The sequence below is a fragment of the Ailuropoda melanoleuca genome, chromosome 8, assembly GCF_002007445.2.
Source record: "Ailuropoda melanoleuca isolate Jingjing chromosome 8, ASM200744v2, whole genome shotgun sequence".
Classification (NCBI taxonomy): Eukaryota; Metazoa; Chordata; class Mammalia; order Carnivora; family Ursidae; genus Ailuropoda; species Ailuropoda melanoleuca.
This window is the reverse complement of record NC_048225.1, coordinates 74,955,850-74,981,805: the sequence shown is the minus strand read 5'-3', so window position 1 is coordinate 74,981,805 and position 25,956 is coordinate 74,955,850. Positions and strand designations below refer to the sequence as shown.

Sequence of the window (25,956 nt, the reverse complement as noted above, 5' to 3'; positions counted from 1 at the left end):
CACGTCCTCAACTCTAAGCCCATAGATGAGACACCACATCTGACCTCGTTCACCACTACATCCCCAGGTAGAGCAAACATCGTATCTGGCACATATCTGATGCTCACGAAAGTATTTAATGAACAGATAACTGAGAAATATCTAGTATGATTAAATGGATTCCTGCTCCATGTCAATGATCTCTGTCATCCTGCTGGGAATGATTTTTTTCAAAATGTTTTACCAGGGGCACCTGGGTGGCTCAGTCAGTTAAGCATCTGCCTTTGGCTCAGGTCATGATCTCAGGGTCCTGGGATTGAGCCCCATGTCTGGTTCCCTGCTCAGTGGGGAGTCTGTTTCTCTGTCTCCCTCTGTTCCTCCCCCCCATTTGAGCTCTCCCTCTTTCTCAATCACTCTTTCTCTCAAATAAATAAATCAAATCTTTAAAAAAAATGTTTTACCAATATGCTTTTATCATTAGAAAGTAGTCCTTCCTGTTAATTTTGCTCTCTTAATAGAATGAGCAAAATCAAAGGGATGGGACAAAAGCAGGAGCTGATGACTACATATTCTTGATCCAGCAAAAATATCTTTTAATAGTAAAAAATGAGCAAATATAAGTACAGGTTAGAATTATACAACAGACTATCACTTTTACCTCTGTCTACCAGAAGGGCAAAAAAAGAGTCCCCAGTTGATATAGGTTTCAATTAGGAGTGAGATAAATGATCAGTAACAACTTGTTAAAATGAGACAAGTTTTGTTTGTTTGTTTTGTTTTTAGTAATATACCAACAATTTTCATTTATTTTCAAAACCCATGTACATATCCTCATTTAATTTCTATATGATTTACTTGCTTCCATTCGAGACACTACCAGAAATATATGCAAACCCATAAATCTTACACTCAAGAAATTGCTAGGATATAATGAAACCTAAGGTTTCAATGAAATCAAAGATGTAAGCAGTTGAGAAAAGAGACAATCGGGTTTGGGAAATAGTCCTAAGTTATGGATCATGAAATGAAACAAATCAGCCTTTCTCAACCAGGTATCTGTAAGAGAATTAAATCCTGAAGATGGTACATAGTACCATTTAAAGTACACAAAAGAGAAGCTGAAATGGTGAGTTATCTGTGTTATTTGTTAAACAGTGAGAATAAAATTGAATGGCTTCTGGAAACAGAAGGCTAAAACTTTGTGAGAAAGCATAAAGAAAAAAATTCTCTGACAGTAAATTGTGGATTGTCATGGAGTATTGCTCTTTCAAGTATTTGACCTAATTTTCTAAGGAGTCTATTTTCCAGCCTTTGAGGCACGAGACAAGCAAAATCCTATTTATAGAGATTCTCTCCTTTTTTGATGGTCAAATTTGTAGTCCATTTTCTATAGTAGACAAAGGGGACCGGAATCTTGGGGGATTATTTTTGTTTACTGAAGACGTTATTCCTGTTTTCTAGAAATGTCTACTATAGCTGTGACTTCAACATTACCTATTTTACAGCCACTTTTGCTATGGTTGCTTCATAATTTACTAACTTCATCCGATATCTAGTCTGAAGACTTTATATGGTAACACAACTCTTGGAAATACGGAGATTCTCTCTCTAATGCAGGCCAGAAAATAATCCATTTTCCAACTCAAAACCAAATCAATGCAAATTAGAGTTATATATTGCACAGGAAATCAGATTTTCACTAGGACATTTTCCCTTCAATGGAAGCCTGAGTTTCTAGAGTCGAGAAAGTATCCTTGTCCAATGGTACCGTGGTGCCGTCACAAGGACACCACTGCATTAGCGACACTGTGACAATGCCTTGTGGGCAGCCCTCAAGTTAGTGGGGCATGAAGATTTAAAAAGCAGCTGATATCAATGAATGAGCTTTGCAATTCCCTAGGAGCTTAATAAATGATAACATTTGCCCTTGATAAACGTTTAGGAAAGTTATAAACCTTCGAAAATGAATCCGACTTACTCCAGCACACTGTGTAGCTCTAAGAAATAGGATAAAAGAACAGAGCCAGTCTTACTCCACAGCCTCTTAACCAGTGTTTAGAATATATAACCCTGCAAGTAGAGACCATGCTGATATTTTGTGCACGTACTAAAGAATTACAAGTCTGTGCCCCCTCCAGTAGTTTGACATGGGTCTAGTTTCTCAACTTGCACGAAAAGAGCCATGGAGGCATGCAGTGGGCAGTCCGTTGACATATCAGTGACAAGCAAGACTTGTGAGAGGTCAGAGAAGACAGAACTAATGAGTTCTAGAACTAATGACTCTAGAGCAGCTTAGTCATGCTTTAAAAACAGCATGAAAAGTAAGTTGGAGAGGACCCACTTCCCAGAGTGACAACAGATGCAAGAGAGCCCTGACTGGCTGCCAGTGTGAAAGATTGTTCATGACCGCCTGTTTTCAATGCCGCCAAAACGTAGGAAGGTCAATGTTAGGAAAAGAGAGTGAACCGTGAAACGTTTTCTCACAAGACGAAACCAAGGAGGGTTAATTAGCTGTTTTCAACCAATGTTAAGGGCCATTCGAAAATGTAAAATGACCGCTCATTCCTACACAGGATCAAGCTTCCCAGGATCAGAAAGTGAGAGAGAAACTAAGTGATTTGAATCGATTAAGCACTTGATAACACCAAGGGCCTGCTATATCAACACTAAGAGATCCCACCCACTGGTCCTGCCTTCTAAGGACGACCTGCTCCTCTAACAGGATGCAAACGCGAGCCGAGTACAGGGACTGGGTTTATAGGATTTGGCAAAAGCGTCATCTCTCTCAAGTTTTTAAGAATGTCAGTTCTTTGTGTCTGTGACCGAGAAACTACATTGCCGAATAAAGTGCATTGAGGAATCGGAGATGAAAAAGAAATGCTTGTATCCCATGTGTTGATTCAGCAGCTCTGCGCCGGGACTTGTACAGAGCCGACACATTTAAGTAAGCTTGAGATTTTTCCATCTCCTTATTTGGAGATTCCTAACAGATGGAGCTCAGCCACAGACAGCAGAATGCTAACCACGGCAGGGTTTGAGTTCCATTTGCACGGGGGACAAATCATTTTTGATCATTTCAACCTACCCCGAAAGGTTGTCAGGAGGAGGCACGTGTTCAGATGACTGCCAAACACTAAGGAAGCATGGAAAATTCTATATACGGAATGATTCTAAAGCCAGGAAACTTACGGGCATCTGCCCCTCTGCTTTTGAATCCCCCGTGGTGTATGCCCCACAAATCACCAAACAATTGAGGAGCTCTGGGGGAAAAATAATGCCTGCCTCAGTTTTCAACTCTAACTTTGTTTTCTCTTTGGCCCTCTTGGACAAATGATGACAAGCTGTTGAAAATTTCCCCCCAAAGACAAATCTGTCAGCCCGAGAAGTCTGTGTGTCATCCTGAGATCCTAAGGTTTCACCAGCTTGGGATTTTTCCAAAGGCTGTAGAGCACGAGGCTTTTGTGACTCTGTCTGTGATGTATGGAGGTTGGAGACCATCTTTCTGGCTTGTGCTTTTGTCAGTGAGAGAACAGAGGTATACCTGCTTTATCTAAGACAACTTCACACCAGCTTTCCTACGGAAATTTCCTTTTAAAGAGAGACCCCATAAATCCTTTTGGAAGTGATCTTTTGTGATTTAAATAAGCTTTTCTAACTTCTGTTTCTGAAATTCAGAAGTTGATTTTTTAAATGCATATTTAGCTCTTAAAGTAGATACAACTTGGACCACGTTTCCTGCGTTAAGCCTTCAGTTTGCACTGCAGTTTCGTGGATCCTTCTGCCATATTCGACTTTTCTTTCTAGAAAGGTTTTTATACATGGAGCCTTACATCTTTCTCTTGTCTAAGGACTTTTGTATCTCTTTTTTGAAATGCACATCGACTACCTGGAATCAAATGCCCCTGTGAGATGTGCAGTAGGGAAACGTTGCTAGCTCGACCTTAGATGCAAGACTACGTAAGAGCTTCATAATCCAACCGGTCTGGGGAGCAGCAGGAGCCAAGACAAGAACACAGTTCTTCCGACCCCCGCCCCGTATCCTGCGGTCACCTAATACTGAGTGTCAGCAGCCTCAGCATCGCAGGGACTCAAGTCAGAGATTCAGACCCCAGCCCTGCTGCAGACTTACAGAATGAGTCTGCATTGCAGCCTGATCCTGGGTGAGTCACATGCTCAGTAATCTTGGAGGAACCCTGCTCTAGGCTCTCAGACAGACTACCCGTAACTTTATGGACACACACGCCTGCAGCTCTGGTTTCCCATAGTGCTCCCCACTTGAGGACTGCGCTCGTGGCATTGCTCAACCTGCAAGACCCGCTTTCTTGAACATACTTCATTCCCACTTAAACCCTGCCCCCAGCAGCCACCCTCTTCCCCCTCTCACAAGTTACCTTTTCAGTGTCTTCCGTTAGAATCCGTTATGAAGCCCCTCGTGTAAACAACATCTTGGGAGGGACGAGGATCTATTTTTGAAAGCGTGAAAGGGAGAAATGAGCCAAATGCGTTCAGCGGATGTCAGGCAGCACCGTGACCACGATCAAATGGGGGAGGAGGAGAAGGAAGGGGAAGGGAGCCGTGGACAGGGACAGCTGGCCGCTCTCTCGCCTGTCACTAGTTTTCTTTGAAGCCCAGTCCTCCCTTTGGAGTTGGCACTGCAGACCAACACTGCAGATCCAGGCCATTCTCTAGCTCCCATAGGAAAGGCTGTCTCTGGGGAGAGGCTTCTTGACTACTTCATCTAGAATAACAGTTAAAAATCTGAGATTTGGTTGATCGCTGCTCCCCAAGAGGCAAAGCACCCAAGATTCATTAGTCTTAATACCTCTGGTGCCGTGCGCACTCTCCTTTGCCTACGGAAAACTAAGCAGTGGGCGTATGTGCCAAAAACAAGCTTCCCTCAACTGGCGATGGGTAGATAACGAAGACACCTGCCAGGACGGTAGTGTCTGTGTGACAGAATGCTTTGCTCCTCCTGATGACTCAGTTGCCTGCCTGATGTCATCACCTGTAACATGCCCGAGGGAACGGACGGGGCCATGTCGTGCTATAAATAGGGCGAACCATATGTCCCCGTTACGCATGTTGTTCTGGTGTCATTATTAATAGCACTCCCCTTTCACTCTCAAAAGTGTCCCAGCTTGGACGATAAATTATACAGCCGCGACTCTGGATATAAAAGACACCCAGAAAAAATGTGTTGGCTCTATCCCATCCCATAATTCTGACCATATGCAAACAATTGCTTTTAGTCTTGGTTGCCTCCTCTCCTCTTCCAGGGGAGAGCTGTGGAAGTCAGCAAGCCGTTCTCTCTGGCAAAACTGTCTGCTCACTGTCCCTGGGCTGCATGACCAAGCCACATCAGTCATCCCAAGGGGATGCTCACACAGCCCAGAAGGTGGCTTTTGGCTGCAGGCACGCTTCACTGATCTGAGATAGACACTGAATCAAAGGGGTATGTTTACACAGTTTCCCGGTCTCACCCTTTTTACTACTTTCAGTATAATATAAGGTTTAATTTGATTGAAAATACGGTGATGTGGCCTAATATGCTGGACAGACACAGGGATCACGAGCACTGGGTCTTATTCTGCTTGCTGAAGGCTTAAACTTGGGCAAGTGTTCAGTTTCTTCTTTGGAACCAGAGCAAGGACAGAGCTAGCACACAGGAGCGTTCCAAGGATTAACCAAAAGAAATGCCTTTTAATGAATGTCACATGTGAGATAACTAACTTGACATAAATGTACCAACAGAAATAGCCAGTTAATTTTTTATAACACAAAAGGTCTATCATTTCCTTTGCTTTGCATCACTTGTTTCTCTTTTATGTTTCCTAAACAAGACATGTTTCCTACCAAGCTTCAAAATGTGAAACCATAATTTGGGTTCTAAACATAGCAGAAAAATCTCCTAGTAACAGAATAGCTTTGCCACTTTTCGAAATTAACCAAAATATAAACACTTCAGTCAACATTGGGTCAAAAACATTGATATGGATTAAATTACTGTTTTAAACCATCATTCTTGTACTTCTACCTGGAGATTAATTTATTCTTCATACAGAATATGAACAATTCTATGCGATTTTTGACTATTTTTTTACAAACTCTGTATCTAAGAGAAAAAATTATATAAAAGTATACCATGAAATGAGTAAAAAGCACTCGCTTATATGATTTTTAAATGAAAACAGCAGAATACAGAAAATGTACACTAAGACTACACTATATAAAATACCAAAGTCTAATTGCAAAAATAAACAAACCAGGTATGTCAAGATGGTGGAATTATGAATGTTTTTTAAAAATGTATCTAGTATTTCTACATAATCTTTCAAAATAAAATAGAACATTTCCCGAAAAGGCACACATAAATTGCATGTTAATTTCAGTTAGATGCCCATAAACAAAATACGTATGATGCAGGCACTGGGGCCTGACCCTTGGCTGAGGTGTAGGCAATCTGATCCAATACTAATTCAGGAAGGATTTCAGCCCTCCCCACGCAGTGTACTGCCCTCAGACTCTCACTGGTAAGGACTACATGGCAGCCATCGGGGTGGGTTAGAGCTGGTGTGAAAAGTTCCTAACTGGGACCCAGGCAGGAGAAGGAGCAATACTTCCTGGTCATGACCGAATTCAAACCAGAGACCTTGAAACATCAAGCTTTGAACCATATCCATTTCCCAAGCCATTTAATGAGTCTGTGAGCTACCGATACTTATCAGAGAAACAAAGCAGTCTTCTACTTAGTTAAAATATTAAAGATTATGTGATTTCACAATGGTCTTCAAAATGTATTTTTCCTATGGGAAAAGAGTCTAAATTTTAAATCAGACATACAGAAAGGACGAATCTTTTGAAATCAGTAAGGCTTACTGCATCTGAGAGCTGAAGAAATTTCCAATTTCCCAGGTATGGGGTCTCGAAGTTCTAAGACCAATGTATTTCAGGCTAATTTCACAATGGGCGATTTAAAAAAAAAAATTCCAAATACATTTATGGCACTTCTTTCAAGGAACTGATTTGGAACAGAAAGACCATGTAGGTGAGGCCTTATGCTTTGATTAAAACCATCAACTTTTGAAAAATATTTGCATTTCACAAACATGGCATTTCACATCAGGAGTTCAGCTTTAGCTGGGAAATAATCTCCTATCATTAGTTTAAGACCTCTCCTTAAAGCACTAATTAACCTTAACAATAAAAAGGCAAATAAAAGCATCATAAATGAATTTGCGAATACTGCCTCCACTGCAATTGGCCAGAGAGAGCATACAGCCTTGACCCGGTTTCTAAGAGTAGTCAGGCTTATGCTCAATGAAAGGCACTTTGGAACAATGACGCTGCTTTAGGCACTTGGGTCTCAGCTTTCCTTGGGCATTATTAACCTGTATTATCTGAACAGCATAATAAATGGAGGTTAAAAGCCTCTCCAAGAAATTGAAATAGTACTCTGTTATTTGCTTCTTGAAAATTTTTCACCTTTTTAATATAAAAGTTTAGTGTAAATTATACCTTGTTTTTATATTTTAAAAGCCCCACACAGACAAACTGACCCCCAAAGAACTTCAGATATGGAGATAAGAATTCGCAGTAGGACAGGAAGGTATATTAGATCATAAGACACCCCCACCTGCTAACAAGGGACTGTGGCCATGAGCGTGACCAGAATGGTAGTGGATTTCCCTTCCTTCCCTCTCTGTCTCTGCCTCTCTCTGTCTCTCTCCTTCCTTCCTCCCTTCCTTTTCCATTCCTTCCTTCTCTTCTTTTAATTCAAAATCAGTTTTACCATAAAGTTTGCCTTTGAGCCTACACTTGGAGCCTTACGAGTTTAATTTCTACTTGACTGTAATGAAACACATCTATCTTAAATTTGGAAATGGAGTCAAGTTTTGTTCCTGAATGGTTGCAAGAGGGACTCTGGGCATAGCTTAATGATCTTTTCTTTTAGATTCTTCCCCATCTTTGAAACCTTTTCAAGAGTTCCTGAGTCCAAGAGAAGATTGCTGATGGCCTGCCCCTCTCTCTTCTGCCCCAAACCCTGCTCCTGGGGCAACTAGTAATCCCCCGTGAAAATCTGGGGGTGTCAGCAAGTTGAATGTCTCTGAAGAGGTTAACTCAGTAAGAAATGTCAGCCAGCCGCACCAGCAGCTCTGAACGTGACCGACCGCTGAGAATCAACATGTGGAAGTGGAGCAAGGGAGGGTGGGCCAGTCATTCACCTGTACGGAGAGGCCGTCCCCCAGGAGAGATAATCGGTGGGTCGTGGAGCAGGACGAGGTACGATGGGCTGCTCCACAGCAGTCACGTCCCCTGAGTAGGATTTGAGGAGGGAAGCGTTTTTATTGGCCAGCATGGCTCTCTCATTCCTGCGGAATTTGGCTCTTCGGTTCTGAAACCACACCTAGAAGAGTGTCGGGAGGAGAGCGGGGCGCAAGGAGGGAGAGGGAAACAAAGAAGAAGAGGTTACACGAATAACGTCCTGGCCGAGGTTCCATACAACACCTCCCCGAGGAAGAAACAGCGCAGGTACAGATTTCTTCCCAGAACAACACAAAGATGCCACGGTCCTTGCCTGGTGGGCCACGTGACCGAGCTACCCTATCACCAGGGAGGGCTATCACCCCGGGACCCGGAGGGATTTGAGACCCACGACTAGCTCACGAGGCAGCAAAATGTGGGTTATAATCCCTGTTGTTTTGTAATCAAGGAAAAGAAAAAAACCTCATGAGACTTCTGCCAATGACCTTTTTAAAAGTTGTTTTCAGAATTTCCCAAAATGCGAAACTATCATCTGCTTTCGAAATATTTATTGGACATTTAAAGAAAATTCTCCATGTCACCAATGGTGCCTGAGGCAAGAATTTACGGAGCAAGTGGTTTATTTGGAAGGTGTGAGGAGCACCAGGGGAAGAGGGAGGAAGTTACAGCGAGAGGCAGCCAGGGACAGCATCCGCTACAGCTCGTAACACATTTATCAAGAGCTGCTAGGGCTAGAAACTTCTGTAAGCACCTGCATACATTACTTCTACTTGTCGTGCCCATTCCATATATTAGGTTTTCATTTTTCTATCTCAGAGTTGAGGAAACAGGTTCGAGGAGAGTAAGTAATTTGTTGAAGTTCACTCGGATAATAACTGGCTGGGTTTCTGTGCTCGGGGACATGTGGCTCATGACCACACAAGTCTCCAGAGCCCCACGGAATTGTATTCAACCGTTTACTCATTCAGGAAATCTTTATGGGGTCCCTGCCGTGTTCCAGACTCTGTGCTAGTTGCCGGGATTAAAGAGATGAGACTTATTCTCTGCTCAGAAGCAGCTCGCAGTCTGTTAAAAGAAGACAGGCAAGTAAATTTGAAAAACTGCAAAACAAGGATTTTAGGTACAATGACAGAAACACAGGACAAGGCATGGGAGAAAGACTTTGTGTGGTGTGGAGTGGGACAGTTGCACAGCTCCTGGGAGCAAGGTTGGTATAAAATACCACGTGGCCGGTGCCCCGTGGGGTTGTGCCAGTGGAAGGGCCAGGCAGAAATCAGGAAAGGAGAATCGGCTCTGCCCTCGCTTTTTGGCCTTGCGCACGTCCGGCCTTTTTGCTTCTCACTTGTCCTTGGCATTCCTATTACCTTGGTCATTTTAAATGCAATTGGAATCATAACGGTGCCCTGCTTTCTATCATCCACTGGCTCTCCATTGCTCAGAGAATAAAATCAAAACTTCTTACCACAGAACAAAGGCTGTTCAGGAATTAGCTCATGGTCCACCAACCCGGCCACATCCTGCATCACTTGGACCTCACACGCTGGCCCTCCACCATTCGAGCGCCTACCCTGGGCTCGAGACTACCAGATGCATTGTTATTTCCCACTTCTGTATATTCACACCAAAGGCTCCCTCTGCCTGTGACAGTCTCCCCCTCTTCATCCAGGCATCCAAAGACTTCTTTTCAGGATTTGACTTTAATATCACTTTCTTTGTAAAGCGTTGTTGTGGAAAAAACATGACTTTAAAGTCTAATGGAGTTGGATCAAAATACTGGCTCCACTATTTTAAAAATTTATCATTGAATAGTTATTTAATGCCTCTGATCCTTTGTCCCCGAATCACACAGAGACAATAATACTCACAGGGCTGTCATGAGAGTTGGCACAGAATGGGTGCTTAATATATGTGTATTTTCATCTCCTTTCACTGGGCAGATTTGATCATTCCTTCCTCTGGTCTATCACGAATTCTCGTATATTCCTTGAGTGTAGGAATCATCTTACTATGTCACAACAGTATGGCATGTACATCTATCTTCTCTGCCTCCAGTCTGTAACACCCTTAAGGAGAGGGCCAGTGTCTTACTCATCCCCAGCAAACCGAAACAGTTCCAAGAGTATAATAGGTGCTTGATAGATGTTGGGGTGGGGGAAGAAAAGGAAAAAGAAAGAGGGGGAAAAAATGAATTTTGCGAACTGATAAGATATGGCCTCCATCCAAGAGGACTCACGGACTAGTTGGGGAAGTTGGCTCACATACAACTCAGTAACAATAGGTGTCATGTTGTGATAAATGCCATAAAGAAGGCCAGCATCAGAAGGGAGCAGCGCAGACTGGGGAAGGGTAAACTTCAGGGAGGAGGAATAATGTGGAGAGGGAGAATTCTGTCCGCTCACATACAAAATGTCCGCNATGGCCTCCATCCAAGAGGACTCACGGACTAGTTGGGGAAGTTGGCTCACATACAACTCAGTAACAATAGGTGTCATGTTGTGATAAATGCCATAAAGAAGGCCAGCATCAGAAGGGAGCAGCGCAGACTGGGGAAGGGTAAACTTCAGGGAGGAGGAATAATGTGGAGAGGGAGAATTCTGTCCGCTCACATACAAAATGTCCACAGCTCCAAGAGGGATCAGAACACAGGAGGGTGAGAAAGGAGGAGGAGAAAGTAGTTTCAACGTACAAGAAAGCATTTGTTTATTGCTGTAAGGGGGTAAGACTAGCTCACAAACTGTTCTTTCACATTAAAAAAAATGTCCAGAATTGCCCCATCCAGGTGTCCTTATTTACAATTCAAATCACCATGGCAAAAGTGGTGCTTCATGGTGCTGTGGGTTATTGGTCTAAAGTTACTCATTACACTGCAGCAGGCCAAGCCTGGGGCATAGAAGATATGGGGGTTTTGAAGGGAGAGGAAAGGATTTAAGAGTGGAAATAACAGAGCATGTTTGGAGAGCTGTGGTTAGCAGCATGGGGGAAGAGGATGTGGGAAGGCAAACCTCAGGGTTGTGCTTTGGATAGTGGAATCGAGACGGCACAACTGAGTCTTGTCCCTGCAGATCCTGCGGCCACTGTCACCTGAGCCGTGAGGGTTGCCAAGCAGTGCCGAGAGCCTCATGCTTTCTCCTAACCCACGTGGGGTAGGAGTCTAGGCAATCTTGCCTTTTGTTGTTGACCTCTTCTTTCTCCTGGGGAGAGCCCTTTGGGCGGGGCGGGGGGTTCACTGCTTCCCTATGGGAAGAACTCTGGCAAGCTTTCTCATCAGGCTGAAGGGACCCCCAGGACCCTCTCCAACAACTCAACAAGTGTCCGTCATAGTGTACCGCACCTTGTGGCACAGACACAGTTCCCACCTCAATGCCCTTCAGATCTAGCTCAAGACCCTATCGGTCAAGAGATCTGTCGCTTGCAGAAAGAGATCCCTCAAGCCCAGACTGAGCACGAATATACAAACAATAATTTCCTCAAGAAGACAAGACAGATTGGCCTAATCCGCCCCCACCCTTATCAAAATGGCAGCCCACCACCAGCTCTACGGAAGACAATGAGGTCTTTACTCTCAGTGGAGACAGCAAGGCACCCGTGAGGAAGCACTGAGCCAGGAGACTCTCTAGGGCTTAAAAGCAAGACCTTTGCATATCTGCGTTCAAATCCCAGAGGAGCTGCTTGCCGGCTGTGTGACACTGGGTGAAATACTGGAAACTCTCTTTGCCTCAGTTTCCACATCTGCAAGGTGAAGAATACCACCCTCCTCACCGAACTGGCATGGCGATGAAACAGATTCGTTCGTGTAAAGGACTTAGAACAGCGCTTGGCATAGAATGGTTCAAGAAGTGCTAGTTTTTAGGTGATTATCATCATTGTTACTAATCCCAGGTTGTATTATTTCGAGACGTCTGGATTGCAGTTGACGTGTCATGGCATTAATGTTAGAAAGAAGTGCTGTTCTCTCTCTACACTGTCCTGCATGCCCTGCCCTTGCCCTCCATCACTTCACAGAAGCACAAAATCATCCACTTGCACGTGCTTTTAATGCAGTTCCTAAATGCAAGGTCTTTGATGTGCTCATTTCTACTCCCACCAGGGTCCACAATCACGTGTCTTTATAAATAAGTCTCTAGCAGGTTTGGATGCTCCCAAAATCGGGGAAGGAAATCTGAGGTGGGGAGCAGAGAATTCATCTCTGTGGCCACCCTAAAGCTCAAATCAAAAGCCGTGGTGGGGGCTGCAGAGTCAAACGCTCAGACGTCAGTATCTGTATCAGAAATCTGCAAGGGCAAGCAGCAATGAGGAGTGAGCCCCACAGTGGGGTGTATTCTGCCCACCTAAGGGCTTAAAGTTGATTTGTAAAAATACTGTGCTGGGACACCTGGGTGGCTCGGTCGGTGAAGCATCTGCTTTGGGCTCAGGTCATGATCCCACGGTCCTGGGATGGAGTCCTTCATCAGGCTCCTTGCTCCGCAGGGAGCCAGCTTCCCCCTCTGCCTGCCGTTCCCCCTGCTTGTACAAGTTCACTCTCTCTCACATAAATAAATAAATAAATAAATAAATAAATAAATAAATAAATAAATAATAAAATCTTTAAAAAAAATAAAAATAAAAATACTATGCTGCCCAAAGAAACAGTTAGGATCCGATTCTGTCCTCATGCTGCCCCTTGGTGCTGTTTCTTAGTAGCGGCACCTGTTTGACACCAAGGGGCGGCGCTGTGGAGCGTGCCCCTGAGCCAGTACTTTGGTTACCTGCACTCGGGCCTCGGTGAGGTTCACCCGGCGGGCCAGGTCCTCTCGCACGAAGGCGTCTGGGTAGTGTGTCCGCTCAAAGACGCGCTCCAGAGCCTGCAGCTGGCTGCTGTTGAATGTCGTCCTGTTCCTCCGCTGCTTTCTCTTCTTCTTTTCCTCAGAGTTCAGCTGATCATCTGAAACAGAAGAAATCGATACTAAGGAGATAAGGTCCTGTCGGGTTCCCGTTTACCCTCTCTGGCCGAATATCTACAGTAAGGGACTGTTTCCTTGGCCCACATTCTTACTAAAGTGCTAGAACCAAATGTCACCTTCGCGATGCAGGTATGGGCATTGGTGCACGGGGGGTCACGGGCCGAGGACCCCCCCAGCAGTTCTGATGTGTGGCTGCTGGGACCAGACCTGAGTGGACAGGGAGACATTTCTTGCATGCTCCTTGAAGCCTGTTTTGTTAAAGATGGCTAAAGGAAAATCTGACGCCTACCCATGTTCTCTGGACTTCTGGAGAGATGGGGGGAGAAGAGTACATTGCCTTGGACCATATTTGTCTTCTATTATGTTCCTTTGTACAGTTTCATAACCAAGGAAACCAACTCTTCCCTGGTCCCTTCTCCTCAACATACCCACATAAACACAAGTGCAGAGTTAGCCAAACAGATGAGAAGGATTCCTGTTTTACCGTGCGTCCTCCTGGAAACACCGAGTCATTCCTAACTGCGTTTGCTCAAGGCTCCACGCTCTTGCTAGGGCCAGCTTCCGAGGCCTCAGCCTAGATCAGGGATGGTGCTCCCACACCATCCACCCAAGCCAGCTTTGGCCTGGGACTCGACCGATGAGAACACTAGGACAGGGAGCCGTACTGAGAGATCTCTGAAACAGTTTCACCCAGAACCTTTGGGGCATCGTGAGCCCACGTTTTCATCTGTCAAGATCCCCTCCTTGTTTTCCTCTCAGTTCCCCCAAAGACACCTTGGCAAGCTGCTCATCCAGCCTGCCCATAGAAGTAAGAGGGTAGTGAGCTCCAGTCCTGCGCAGGCAGGAATGACGGACGTGTGATGCTGAACCGGAACACCAGCGGCGCCACTACCACCATCAGGTCGTCCCCGTGAGGCCCCGGCCACTGCAGAGGCCACGCAGCANTCTCCTCAACATACCCACATAAACACAAGTGCAGAGTTAGCCAAACAGATGAGAAGGATTCCTGTTTTACCGCGCGTCCTCCCGGAAACACCGAGTCATTCCTAACTGCGTTTGCTCAAGGCTCCATGCTCTTGCTAGGGCCAGCTTCCGAGGCCTCAGCCTAGATCAGGGATGGTGCTCCCACACCATCCACCCAAGCCAGCTTTGGCCTGGGACTCGACCGATGAGAACACTAGGGACAGGGAGCCGTACTGAGAGATCTCTGAAACAGTTTCACCCAGAACCTTTGGGGCATCGTGAGCCCACGTTTTCATCTGTCAAGATCCCCTCCTTGTTTTCCTCTCAGTTCCCCCAAAGACACCTTGGCAAGCTGCTCATCCAGCCTGCCCATAGAAGTAAGAGGGTAGTGAGCTCCAGTCCTGCGCAGGCAGGAATGACGGACGTGTGATGCTGAACCGGAACACCAGCGGCGCCACTACCACCATCAGGTCGTCCCCGTGAGGCCCCGGCCACTGCAGAGGCCACGCAGCACCCACAGCTTTATAGTGCAGAGGTGCAGAGGCCCAAGACACATGCTTGGCCTGATGACCTGGACTTACACTTCCAATGGCCCTGCCCTCAGCCCAAAGAAAAACAGGAGGAATGAGAGTGAGGACAGAGGGAAATCGGGGCTTGGCCACTTGTTCCACGTGCGAAGAGAGGTTCTCTCAGCCATCTTTTGCAACATGAAAGGTCTCCTGATCCTCTCTAACTATAAATACACAACACACTCAAGAAAGCAACCAGGGGTGCCTGGGTGGCTCCATCGGTTAAGTGTCCGACTCTTGATTTCAGCTCAGGCCTTAATCTCGGGGTCCTGAGTTCAAACCCTGCATTGGGCTCCATGCAGGGCCTGGAGCCTACAAAAGCAACGAGCATGAATCATGATGTCCTAAAGCTACCTACCTGAGCTGTAATACTATTCTGATCACAAATTGAGGCATGTTCTAAATTTGGGTGTGGATTCAAAGTGTAGCTTATATCCAGGAGCTCCTGGCCCAGATCTCCCAGTGCCTGACAGCTGAGGCCGCCAAGTGATTTTGATCAGAGATCCCTTCTGCATGAATGCTGCCTTCCCAGAGCAGAAGCCTAGAAAAGAAACTGCACATTTCCTCTGGATAGTTAAAGCACCCAGCTATAGAAGTGTTTGTTGAATGTGAAATTTTCTTGTCTTTAAAAAACTGTTTTTGTTGAAAAAGCCTATATAATCCCAATCCCATTCCTCCTGCTAAGAAGGTGCTGATACTTATTCTTTCAGTTTTAGGGTCGTGTTCACAGGTGACCATCTTCCTGCGTTTTTTTCCATTTGTGGTATCGCCAGCAGGAGCCTTGAATTGAAAATGCTGCTGTGATACTTCCAATAAGAACGTCGGGTCTGTGCCATCCTGAGAATGGGGCCAATTTAACTATTGTGATTTCTGGGATCGATCAAAGCCTGGAATATTCCAGCCAACATCCTGATTATACCACTAGTCACTTATCAGCAAAATTCATTTACAATTATATCCACACTGGAATCCAAACACCTGGGGTCAAACAGCGCTCAGCAGTGGCCTCATATCTGTGTTCTCCTTCCTATTTAATATTTGGAGGGTTTCCTGTTGTTTTCATCCTCTTTCCCAAATCTTTTTGTCTACAGTTTTATCTGTCTTGTACTTCAGGTCTCTCCAGGTCATCCGAGCCTTTTTGACAACACCACAATCCTCATTTCATGCTCCTATTAAACAGAGCTCTGGAAAAAATCTGTAGCTTCCATACCTGCCCAGGACTGAGACCAATTAGACAGACCCTAGGCTAGTATGTTTATTCACATAAAGGAAATCCCTTATTAAGCCAATCCTGTGATTTGTTTTCTTCCCTCAAGGAAAAGTCTTTCTCAGGTATAGCCACAAATCCTAAATCCTTTATGCTGTTTTATGAGCCTTTTCTTTTTGTTCTGCCAAACTGTGATCAAAAAACAAGAGTATTTTGTGTTTTGTTCTTAGTCCTACAACCTGCTACATAATCTCTTGGTAGTTCTTTGAAATCTTCCACCATTCACTCAGATTCCACCGACTGTCCACCATAAACCACCAGCTCCCCTGACGTGGGAGTAAGGGAAATGGAGAATTATGGTTTATGACACAGAATAAATAGCTATGATGACCTGAAACGAGGCCAGCGAAAGTTTCCCAGTGAATGTTCTTGTTGTTTTTAACAAATGAAAACACCAGTCCAGATCATGTTGAAGGTGAGAAAAGACACACAAATAACAGGGGTCCAAGGAGTCTGGATCTGGCAAATGTCCTCCCAAGTGCAAGTATAATGGAACGAGACAATGAGTGGGCAACAGAGAGAGCTTGAGTGGCAGCCCTTGGGCTCAGCTGTCTTTGCTCACTAACCACAAACAGCGCGCTCCCTGTTTTCCTCCAAGAACACAGAAGACGGGACCTAACACAGTCTCCAGGGCAGCGTGAGAAGAGACGTAAACGTCGCGGAGGTTTACAAATGTGGGGCATCTGAAGGGCCTGCGATAAGCACTTTTTAGCAGATTCTGGACACTGGTTGAAGAGAGGTGAGAGAAGGCAGTGTGTTTTAATCATTGCAGGAGGGTCATCTTTTTTGGAAAACCGGTTATGGAGGAGGTTGGTTTTAACACATGGTGCCCAATGATACTGATGTCCAATTGGACCTCGGGAAGCATCTCATGTTCTGGAATTCTGAAGTGGGTAGGGGTCACCAAGCTGCAAAATAACCACAGAGGACACGGATGCATTTTTTAACAAAATCGTGCTATTTCTAATCCAAGGTGTTTATGGATTTGTATGAATGACTGTATTTTTATGTATGTTGCGGATGATGGATTTTATGTATGATTGCAGATAAATTGCAAGTGTACAGTTATGGTCACAATTTCTGATACAAACCAGCAAAATGGCCTTGTGGGCAGGTCTATTTTCACTTGGAATCATGAGTCATAAAACACTGGCACCAAATGAAGCCAAAGAAATTGTCTAATTCCATCGTCTCGTTTTATAGATGTGGTAAACGAAGCCTTGAAGAACGAAGTGACTTCTCCCAGATCACAATACCAGCTGTGTCTGAGCCGGAGCTAGAAGCCAGCACTCCTAATTCCACTCCAGTCTCAGGTGCAAATGACAACAGTCATGCGTATGAAGCGTTGGAGATACAAATGAAAAACCATGACCCTGGGGAAATCTTCTGGGAAATGCAGTTTTTTCCATATGAATTATATAAAGAGGGTCTAAGATGGAGGGTCCATGTGTATCACATCTTGTCATTCCTACCAGAAGGGTTATTACAAATGTAAACATTCTCATCCAGAAGAGCTACTTTGGTCCAGATGTTCTTGAAGTTTCTCAGTGGCCTCCCTAAGTCTCTGCTTCATCAATTAAAAATAAGCGGGATGATTTCTGCACAGTAGCAAAACCCATCTTCCATCTTCTCTCCACATCCATATTGAGCCCTTCACTTTCTTTCATTTTAGGACACAGTTCAAAATCTCTGTTTCCTATGACACATCCCAATGTGACCCCCTCTAAGACTTTGCTGATAACTTCCATCCATACTGATCTCTCCATTCTCTTAATCCCTACATATATTTTAGTATGTAATCAAATACTTTAAAAAATTATGGTTCAGTTCTATCTGCATCAGTGTTTCGTCACCTCGATGCACTCCTATATTCCTGTAGAAATGATTTAGGTCTCTTGATAAATTACATGACAATAAAATCTTGGAACAGTCATGGTAGTATTGTGGCATAGAAGCAGTCCCAGAAAATTAGAACTTTGGTGATTCATCTGAAGTTTTAAAGGGCTGAATAATTTCTGAATTCCATTTATTCTTTTTAACAGACCATAGCAAATAATTAAGTTAACAGTATCTTTTGTTTCTGGATTACTTTACCTGTGGAGGGAAGAACTTTCACCATTTCTTTTTTAAATAGGTTAGTCATCAGATGTAGAGATGGGAGAAGCTGTGTGGTTCTGAGTCCTTTGTAAATGCAGAAGTTAGTCCTTCATTTTTATTCCTTAGTAGAAAAGGAGCTCCAAGATACAGGAAGGGTTTAAAGAAGCAGAAACACAGGAGAGGAAGAGATGCTAAAGAGAATGGCATTTGTAATGGATCCGGAGGAGAACACATAGGAGCATTGCTTCAGGAAAGAAAGCTCAGGTCCTAGGTGGGATGCCCCTTGTGCATTCAAATACCAGTTAAAGGGAACAATAGCTCTGTCCTTTCACTGTGGATGCCACATCTGGCTGCAAAGCTGCACTGAAGTGTGGGTGGAGACGACAGTGTGAGGAGGGCCATCCTCAAAAAACAGGACCAGGTAGCACACAGCGATCCCAGCTCACTAGGGCCTCACAGTTGCCAGGCAGGCTTCAGTTAACTCCCAAAGACCCCAACCCTCTTCTGCTCTGCTTCTGGTGGGAGAAGCCTTGGGGATTCCAAATAGGTCAGCCAAATGTAATTTAAAGGTACAGCAAAAACATATTTTAGGAATATAATCTAAAGAAAAATGTGTTTCGTATGCCTGAATCACATAAATTTGGAACGAAATCTGATGCAAGAAGATAAAACGCCAGCTTCAGTAGCCGAGACCAACCACATCAAAGCTTGCCTTCTTCCTTTTGGTTGAAAACATGGCAGGCAAGCGGATCTAAAGAGCAGCCCGCTGATCATTTTATGGGCATTGAAGAATGTTTTCAAAGGAACTTACATTGCACAACAACTACTTACTTTAATGGGATTTGTGTGGTTCGGGCCCTGCAACCTTTGGAAAATTGAAGGGAAGTATAATTGCAAAAGCCACTAAAAACTGTTTAGCTTTTATTGCAAGACCTATGAAAAGCAGCAAGATACAGCTGTGGCATTCATTTGAGTTCCTTTGGTTACACTAAGCTCCAATTGCAATTAGGACAGCATCCTTTTAATATGTGCCCCGATAAATGGCACATGGGTTATTTAACTGGGGTGACTGTTGCAGTGTAGACAGAGCTTACTGCATCACAACAACCAAAGCCAAGTTTAGCAGCACATCCACACCGTCTCAACAGCATACCCGGGATCCTTCACCCTTGCATCCCAGCAATGGTCAAGACTGACCAGGTCTCTGCCAATGGACCTTAAACTTCGCATGATGGTCCTTGACGCGCATGTTTTTTCTTTACTGTCAACTTTGCAGATAACATTTTTATTTTTAGTGAAGTATCAGTCCTAAGCCTTAGAAAATAGCATGAAAACACCTCAACTGTAATTATGGGGACATACATCCTTTGGAGAATTAAGTGCTCTTAAAAGCGTAAAATATTATTTGTAATAGTTTTGACTCCACAGCTGAGTCAGTAGCTCTGTGTAAAGCTCCAGTGACTTGATGTGGAGATAGCTCAATGTTTAGCTCTCTCAGGATAGCTGACTCTCCTTTGAAAGACAGAACCCCAAAGAGTTCGAGGGATCCTCATTGGACCTGTACTGCTTTTGACCCTTCATCTCACGTATTTCCTTGTACCTCTCCAGGAAAGATAGTTTTCCGGGGAGCCTTATCTCCTTTAACTCTCTTAAGACATTTTTCTTTTTTTTTTTTTAAAGATTTTATTTATTTATTTATTTGACAGAGATAGAGACAGGCAGCGAGAGAGGGAACAAGCAGGGGGAGTGGGAGAGGAAGAAGCAGGCTCATAGCGGAGGAGCCTGACGTGGGGCTCGATCTCATAACACTGGGATCACGCCTTGAGCCGAAGGCAGACGCTTAACCTCTGTGCCACCCAGGTGCCCCTCTTAAGACATTTTTCTGAAAGGATTCTTGATCGGAAGCCCTGAGGAGACCAATATAGAGTGAACCTCCCCATGCAGTCCCATGCTGGAACCTCTGCTCTCTACGTGCGTTATTTCCCCCATGTTGGCATCTTCCATGTGACTCTGAGTCTATTTTCCACTATAACCTCAGAGTGCAAAGTGTATGTTTGCATTCATGTTCAATAAATACAAATTGGGGATCAGATATAAAATATTCATATATTGGAATTATTATTATTACTAGCATATATTATAGTTCAATTGCTGAACAAATACCTTCTCTTGGATGAAAAATAAAATAAAATTCTGACTTCAGATATGTAACCCACTCCCAATTTTTCTATGGATGAATCACTTATTTATCTACTTTCAAATCATTTCTAGATAGCAAAAAACCAAAAATACAAAAAATAAAACCTGGAAAATGAGAATGTTCCCATCAGACCCATCTAAACTGCTATTGGGAAGTGGGCACAGCGGAGGGGGGAGCAGAAGGTGAACTGGCTTGGGAACCGGGACCACCTGCGCTCTCCCACAGGCCCTGCTACTTACTGGCTGTGTGTCCTCGGGTAAGGCACCTTCCTTCTCTGAGCCTCAGGTAACAAAACAGTGAAACGGAAGTAAGACAGCCTACTTCCTACGGTCATTTGACAATGTAATGAACACACAGCAGGCATACAGTCTGGCACACAGTAGGCATTTGACAAGTGGCAGGTTTCACAGCCTCTACTGCTGTTACCGTTTCTCCTCAGAGACAGACTAACTGCTCAAAACCACTGCTGTTGTTTCTTTTTTTCCTTCTGTTCACTGTTTGTTGGTATTTAATCAGCAAGATTTCTATCACAGCATAACTGCAGAGAAAGTGAGAAAACCACTCACATATGTGATACGGTTTCGCTGGTTTGATGGAGCGCAGGATTGAGATCTAATGAGTTTGACAAATGAACAAAAGCTTTAAAAGTCAAGATCTGAGACGTGGTGGTTGATCCAAAATTGTTCCATAGAAGTCACGCACAGACGTTTGTCTGAAAAGCCCCATTTGGGACATTTTTTGCTGCTAGTCAACTCCTGTCTTTCTAACAAGGCAATTGTCCTTTCTCAATTCAGATTTTGAGGAAACATTCAGAAAGCAGGCAAATTCTACACTCAAAGACAGGTAAGCCATTGGCACCTTTAACAAGTAATCTCACTAGAAATGAGTTAAAAAAAAAAGAGAAAGAAAGAAAGAAAGAAAGAAAGAAAGAAAGAAAGAAAGAAAGAAAGAAAGAAAGAAAGACAGGAAAAAGGAAGAAGGCCAAGGGCTAAAGCCAGGCTATGAAAATTCAATGATTTCCCAGCCTGTGTGCCTTGGGTTGACTAATTTGGTTGCCACATGTCTAAAAACACAAAACCTAGGTCATATTACTCAATATTTATTCAGTGACTTTTTTTTCTAAATGTCTGAGCACTTTGGTAAATGCCAAAGGGATAAAAAGAAAACCAAGAAAGGCAAAGTTCTGGGAAGGGTGAGTTCTGACTGAGATTTTAAAAGCTTTCTAAACTTGCCATATTCCAGGTGTGTGGTCCCCGTGAAAGTACTGGTATTCGAGTAGGATTACAAACAGAGCTCAAGATGAGCCATAAGCTCCTGCCTTCTGCTGGTGGCATTTCTCCTTTGTAGTGAGACTGTTGTCATTTTGTAAGAGACACAACATCAGTCTTGACATTAGCCACAGAAATTGGTGTCTTCATGGGAGGTAACCACCCTAAGTCGTATTNTTTTTTAAATATTTTTTTTTTTTTTTTTTTGGTAATAAACTTTAATGTTCTAAAGACAAATCTGGAAAAAAAAAACAAGTTTAAAAAAGCACAACTGAAAGCAGAGAGCAATGAAGGGGATGCACGTGGTTAATAAGGAAGTTCAGCTCTCGGAAGGACAGCAGGGACAGAACAAGACTCTTCTTTGGATAAAAGACAGTTAAGAACTATTATGAGGCATTTAAATACCTGAGGAGAGAGGCATGACTTCATTTCCTTAACTTTTTCATCTCGAGTTGTTTTTCCTCATTTTTTTTTCCATTTTATTTTTCATCTCAAGTTTTAACTGTAGGACAAGAAGCCTACAGCACAGAAAGCCACAGGGAACAGAGAATTCTTCTTTCAAGGCAACAAGAGATGGAGCCAAGGTAATTCTGTAATGACGCCATAAAGAGTAAAAGAGGGGCCTGAAGAGAAATGTAAAGCCCCTCACAGCTGTTGATCCAGGCTTTGACATCAGACCTCTCTACAAAGACTGAAATATGCTAACATGGTCAACATAAGGACCTTGGGATTTTTAAATGATGTTTAAGTTAAAGGAAATTCAAATTTTCTCTCTCTTTTTTTTTTGTTTATTTCAGGGAGAGCACGCACGTAAGCGTGGAGAGGGGCAGAGGGAGAGCGAGAGAGAGAATCTCAAGCAGATTTCCCTGCTGAGCATGGAGCCCAACGCTGGGTTCAATCCCATGACCCTGAGATCAAGACCTGAGCCAAAACCAAGAGTTGGACGCTTAACTGACTGAGCTACCCACAAACCCCTAAAATTCTCTTTTAGGAATAGAAAAGCCAAAATATAAACAATGATTTAAAGCTTAATATTTTTTGGAGAAATACGCCATACTGTAACATGTTTGCATTTCCATCTTGTCTGTAAAATGGGTTGCAAAGTGTAAGATATAAATAATACGTGTTTTTAAAATTGTAACAATTAGGCATAGAAATTTCCTTCTATTTTGTTTTAAATTCTATTATATAACAATTGTAGAAAGGGCTCTGGATGGGCAATCAGGAGGCTCAGATTCTAACCCAGGAAGATTACTGGTCAAATCTGTGATGTTAGGACTCAGTGTCCTTACTGGCAAAATCAAAGGTTGGACTAGGTGACTAAGATCTCTTCCAAATCCAGCATTGTGTGTTTTTAGGATTGTTTTATATTTCCTGTATCTAGCCCAATAGAAAACTTTCAATAATTGCTTGTTTAAGGCAATGTCTGAATCTTGTCCTTTTGTTGTCGTTGTTGTTGTATTTTTGGTTTTGCTTTGTTTTGTTTTGTCTTTGTTTTAGAACACTTTTGGCTAGGTGATATATTGGATGAGGACTATACTACCATTACCCATGCCTGGAGAAAGCCCAGGTGATTGACCAGAGCACTCTACCGAAATCAGTCTCCAAGCTGGAATCAATATGACTCTATTTTAAAAGAACTAAATTCACCTATAAGCACAGTCGAGAAAAAGAGGAAAACTGAAGGTTTCTGAGAGACTTGAAATTTGCAAACAGAAATGAGAGTAACTGCTATTTCTTTTCTTTCTTTTACCAGCCTTGACCTCCTAACCACAGATTAGCTGACAGTTGCCTTGCTGAAAACAGTGTCTGTATCAACCAGTTTAGGCTAATCCCCAAAATGGCATCACTAACAATGGCCACACTCAATCCTGACCTATCACCTTGTTCGTGCATTTGAACAAATACTTACCGAGCACGTGCTGCATGCCAGGCAAGTAGGCACTCCGAGAAATAACAGAGAAATATTACGTGTAGTCTGCCTTCAAGAACTTTATAACTGGTGGGGGAAAGGAGCCACAAGTACTTGAAAAGTAAAGTGACAGTAACAAAAAGATACTCCAGTAGGGACGGCAGCCATCAGAGCCAATAATGGGCCAGGGAGGAGGGCGGAGACAGCAGCATGGGAGGTAGGTCAGAAGGCTTTCTCTATCCTATTGAAGTCCAGCATGCCTCTCTCAGCCACACTGTGACATGTCCCTCCCTACTCTAGTTGTGATGCGGACGGTGGTGACGTTTTCCTTGTCTTTCATTTCTATTCTTTGGCTTTGGTTCTGCCTAACAACACATTCTAGGCCTTACCTGTAGCCAATGAGTCTTTACACTGATGGCTCCTGTTCCTCTTCCAAGCCTCAGTCTACCTGTCCGCAATTCCCAGGGACCTTCTCTGATCACCAACCAGAGAAGCAGCCTTCCCCTCATGATCCTCTGTCCAGCATCTGAAGCATCTGCCTTCTAACAACACTTCTGACCAAATGTGATTATTGCTGATGACTGTCGCACTAGAATACAAGCTCCATGAGGAACCTTTTTTGACTTGTTAACTGTATGTCCCAGCATCCAGCATTAGTGCCTGGCACATTTGAAGCATTTTTCTTGGGACGACGGAATGAATATGTTAACGGTGCTTGGTGATAATGCCTATTTGGGGGGCTCCTGGGGGGCTCAGTCGGTCAAGCCTTCAGCTCAGGTCATGATCTCAGGGTCCTGGGATAGAGCCCCACATCAGGCTCCTTGCCCGGGGGGGAGTCTGCTTCTCCCTCTGCCTCTTCCCCTCCCCTTGCTCATGCTTGCTTGCTCTCTCTCTCTCTCTCTCTAATAAATAAATAAGATCTAAAAAAAAAAAAATGAAAAAATAAAATGCCTATTTGGCACACGCTGGTCAACTCACATTCAGCCACCAAACCTGACAGACCCTTCTGGGCTGAGTTTCTGGAAAGTCTTGGCACACAAATTTTCCTGAAATAAAGGTTTACTGCATTGTTTATAAGACATGTAAATTCCAGGAGCATGTGTTATCCAGGCTTTTCATGTACTTTCTCTGTGCAAGACTTTGCATCAGTAATTATCTCCCCAAATTAGAAGGCAAGCCTAGAAGGCAGGTGAGCAAAGCCTGTAGAACGGAGCCTTGTACATCTTGGCGGCACCCAATAAACGTTTGGCTTTGATAATGATGACACATTGGGAATTATTGACCATTTTAGACATGTCCTGGCGCAGTCATTCCTATGTGCCAAAAATTATGTTTATGTTCAGGTTGTATTTTCTTCTAATTAGTCATTTCTAGTCACTGTGTTTTCTGTTCCCTTTCACTGGCAAAGGAGCTTGGGCAGAAGTCGGGCGACTTCATTCTCCACCATACAGCGACATCATGGCCTGCCAGCCACACCTAAACCTTAATTATATAGTGATTTCCTCTCCAAGGATGTGTGACTGTTTTAACTAGTAAGGAAGCTGATGCACTAAGGTCACATGAGGGGAAAAAAAGAGTTTTTGGGCAAAACACTCAAAAATCCATGTGGAATAATCTTATTCCACTGAATCATGTCCCCTGTTGTTGAACAGCCCTAAAGAACTCCTTGTCAATAGGTGATTCTGTCCGCCTGGAGTGGAAACCTATGAGTAATCTATGTGTCACTCTGACTCATGTCATGGCCACCATTTCCAACTCCCCATCATCTGAAAGTTGGCAGGAAGAATTCATACTGCTCAACCCATAACAGGCAGAAGCCAGGATAGAGGAAAGACCTAATAACAAATTTTATTGGTTAAAAGAAAAGATAACCAGGGGCACCTGGGTGGTTCAGTAGGTTGAGCTTCTGACTCTTGATCTCAGCTCAGGTCTGATCTCAGGGTTGTGAGTTCAAGCCCCGTGTTGAGCTCCACACTAGACTTGGAGCCCACTTAAAAAGAAAAAGAAATGAAAAGAAATGAAAAGAAAAGAAAAGAAAAAAAAAAAGAAAAGAAAAGAAAAGAAAAGAAAAGAAAAGAAAAGAAAAAAGAAAAGAAAAGAAAAGAAAAGAAAAGAAAAGAAAAGAAAAGAAAAAGAAAAAGGAAAAGAAAAAGAAAACATAATCAGAAAAGGAGGATAACCAAGGGTAAGAACAATGGCTTCTTAGTTTCCACCGAAATGGTTCTCTTCCTCAGCATCTGTTTCCAATGTGCCTTCAGGGCCAACGCATTCTTCCTTCCACCTCCATTAGTCTTTTTATTTATTTTTTTTCAGATTTCCCCTAGTTTTAGATTTTTTCAAATTTGTAAATTACTTTCATTAAAGGACTTTGCTAGCAATACGTTGAAGCAAGAGGAAGGACAGACAGGGGCAGGCTGTGTCATTCCACGACAGAACCATTCCCCAACCACTGATAGAACTTTTGTTTGCCAGCTTTCTTCTTATTCTCCATTCCTCTGC

General features: G+C 43.6%; 1 protein-coding gene across 2 annotated transcripts in view; it reads right to left on the bottom strand.

Annotated features, from left to right (window-relative positions):
* The window catches only part of PRRX1 (paired related homeobox 1), a 75,144-nt gene that overhangs the window by 4,878 nt on the left and 44,310 nt on the right, over window positions 1-25,956 (bottom strand). The window contains exons 2-4 of one of the 2 annotated variants that reach the window (XM_011224094.3): window positions 12,987-13,162; window positions 8,202-8,383; window positions 4,371-4,442 (exon numbers count right to left, since the gene is read on the bottom strand). In XM_011224094.3, the coding sequence (XP_011222396.1) occupies window positions 4,388-4,442; window positions 8,202-8,383; window positions 12,987-13,162 (413 nt within the window). In that variant the 3' untranslated portion in view covers window positions 4,371-4,387. The remainder of the gene's footprint in view (window positions 1-4,370; window positions 4,443-8,201; window positions 8,384-12,986; window positions 13,163-25,956) is intronic. The other variant, XM_002918563.4, reaches the window with a different exon arrangement.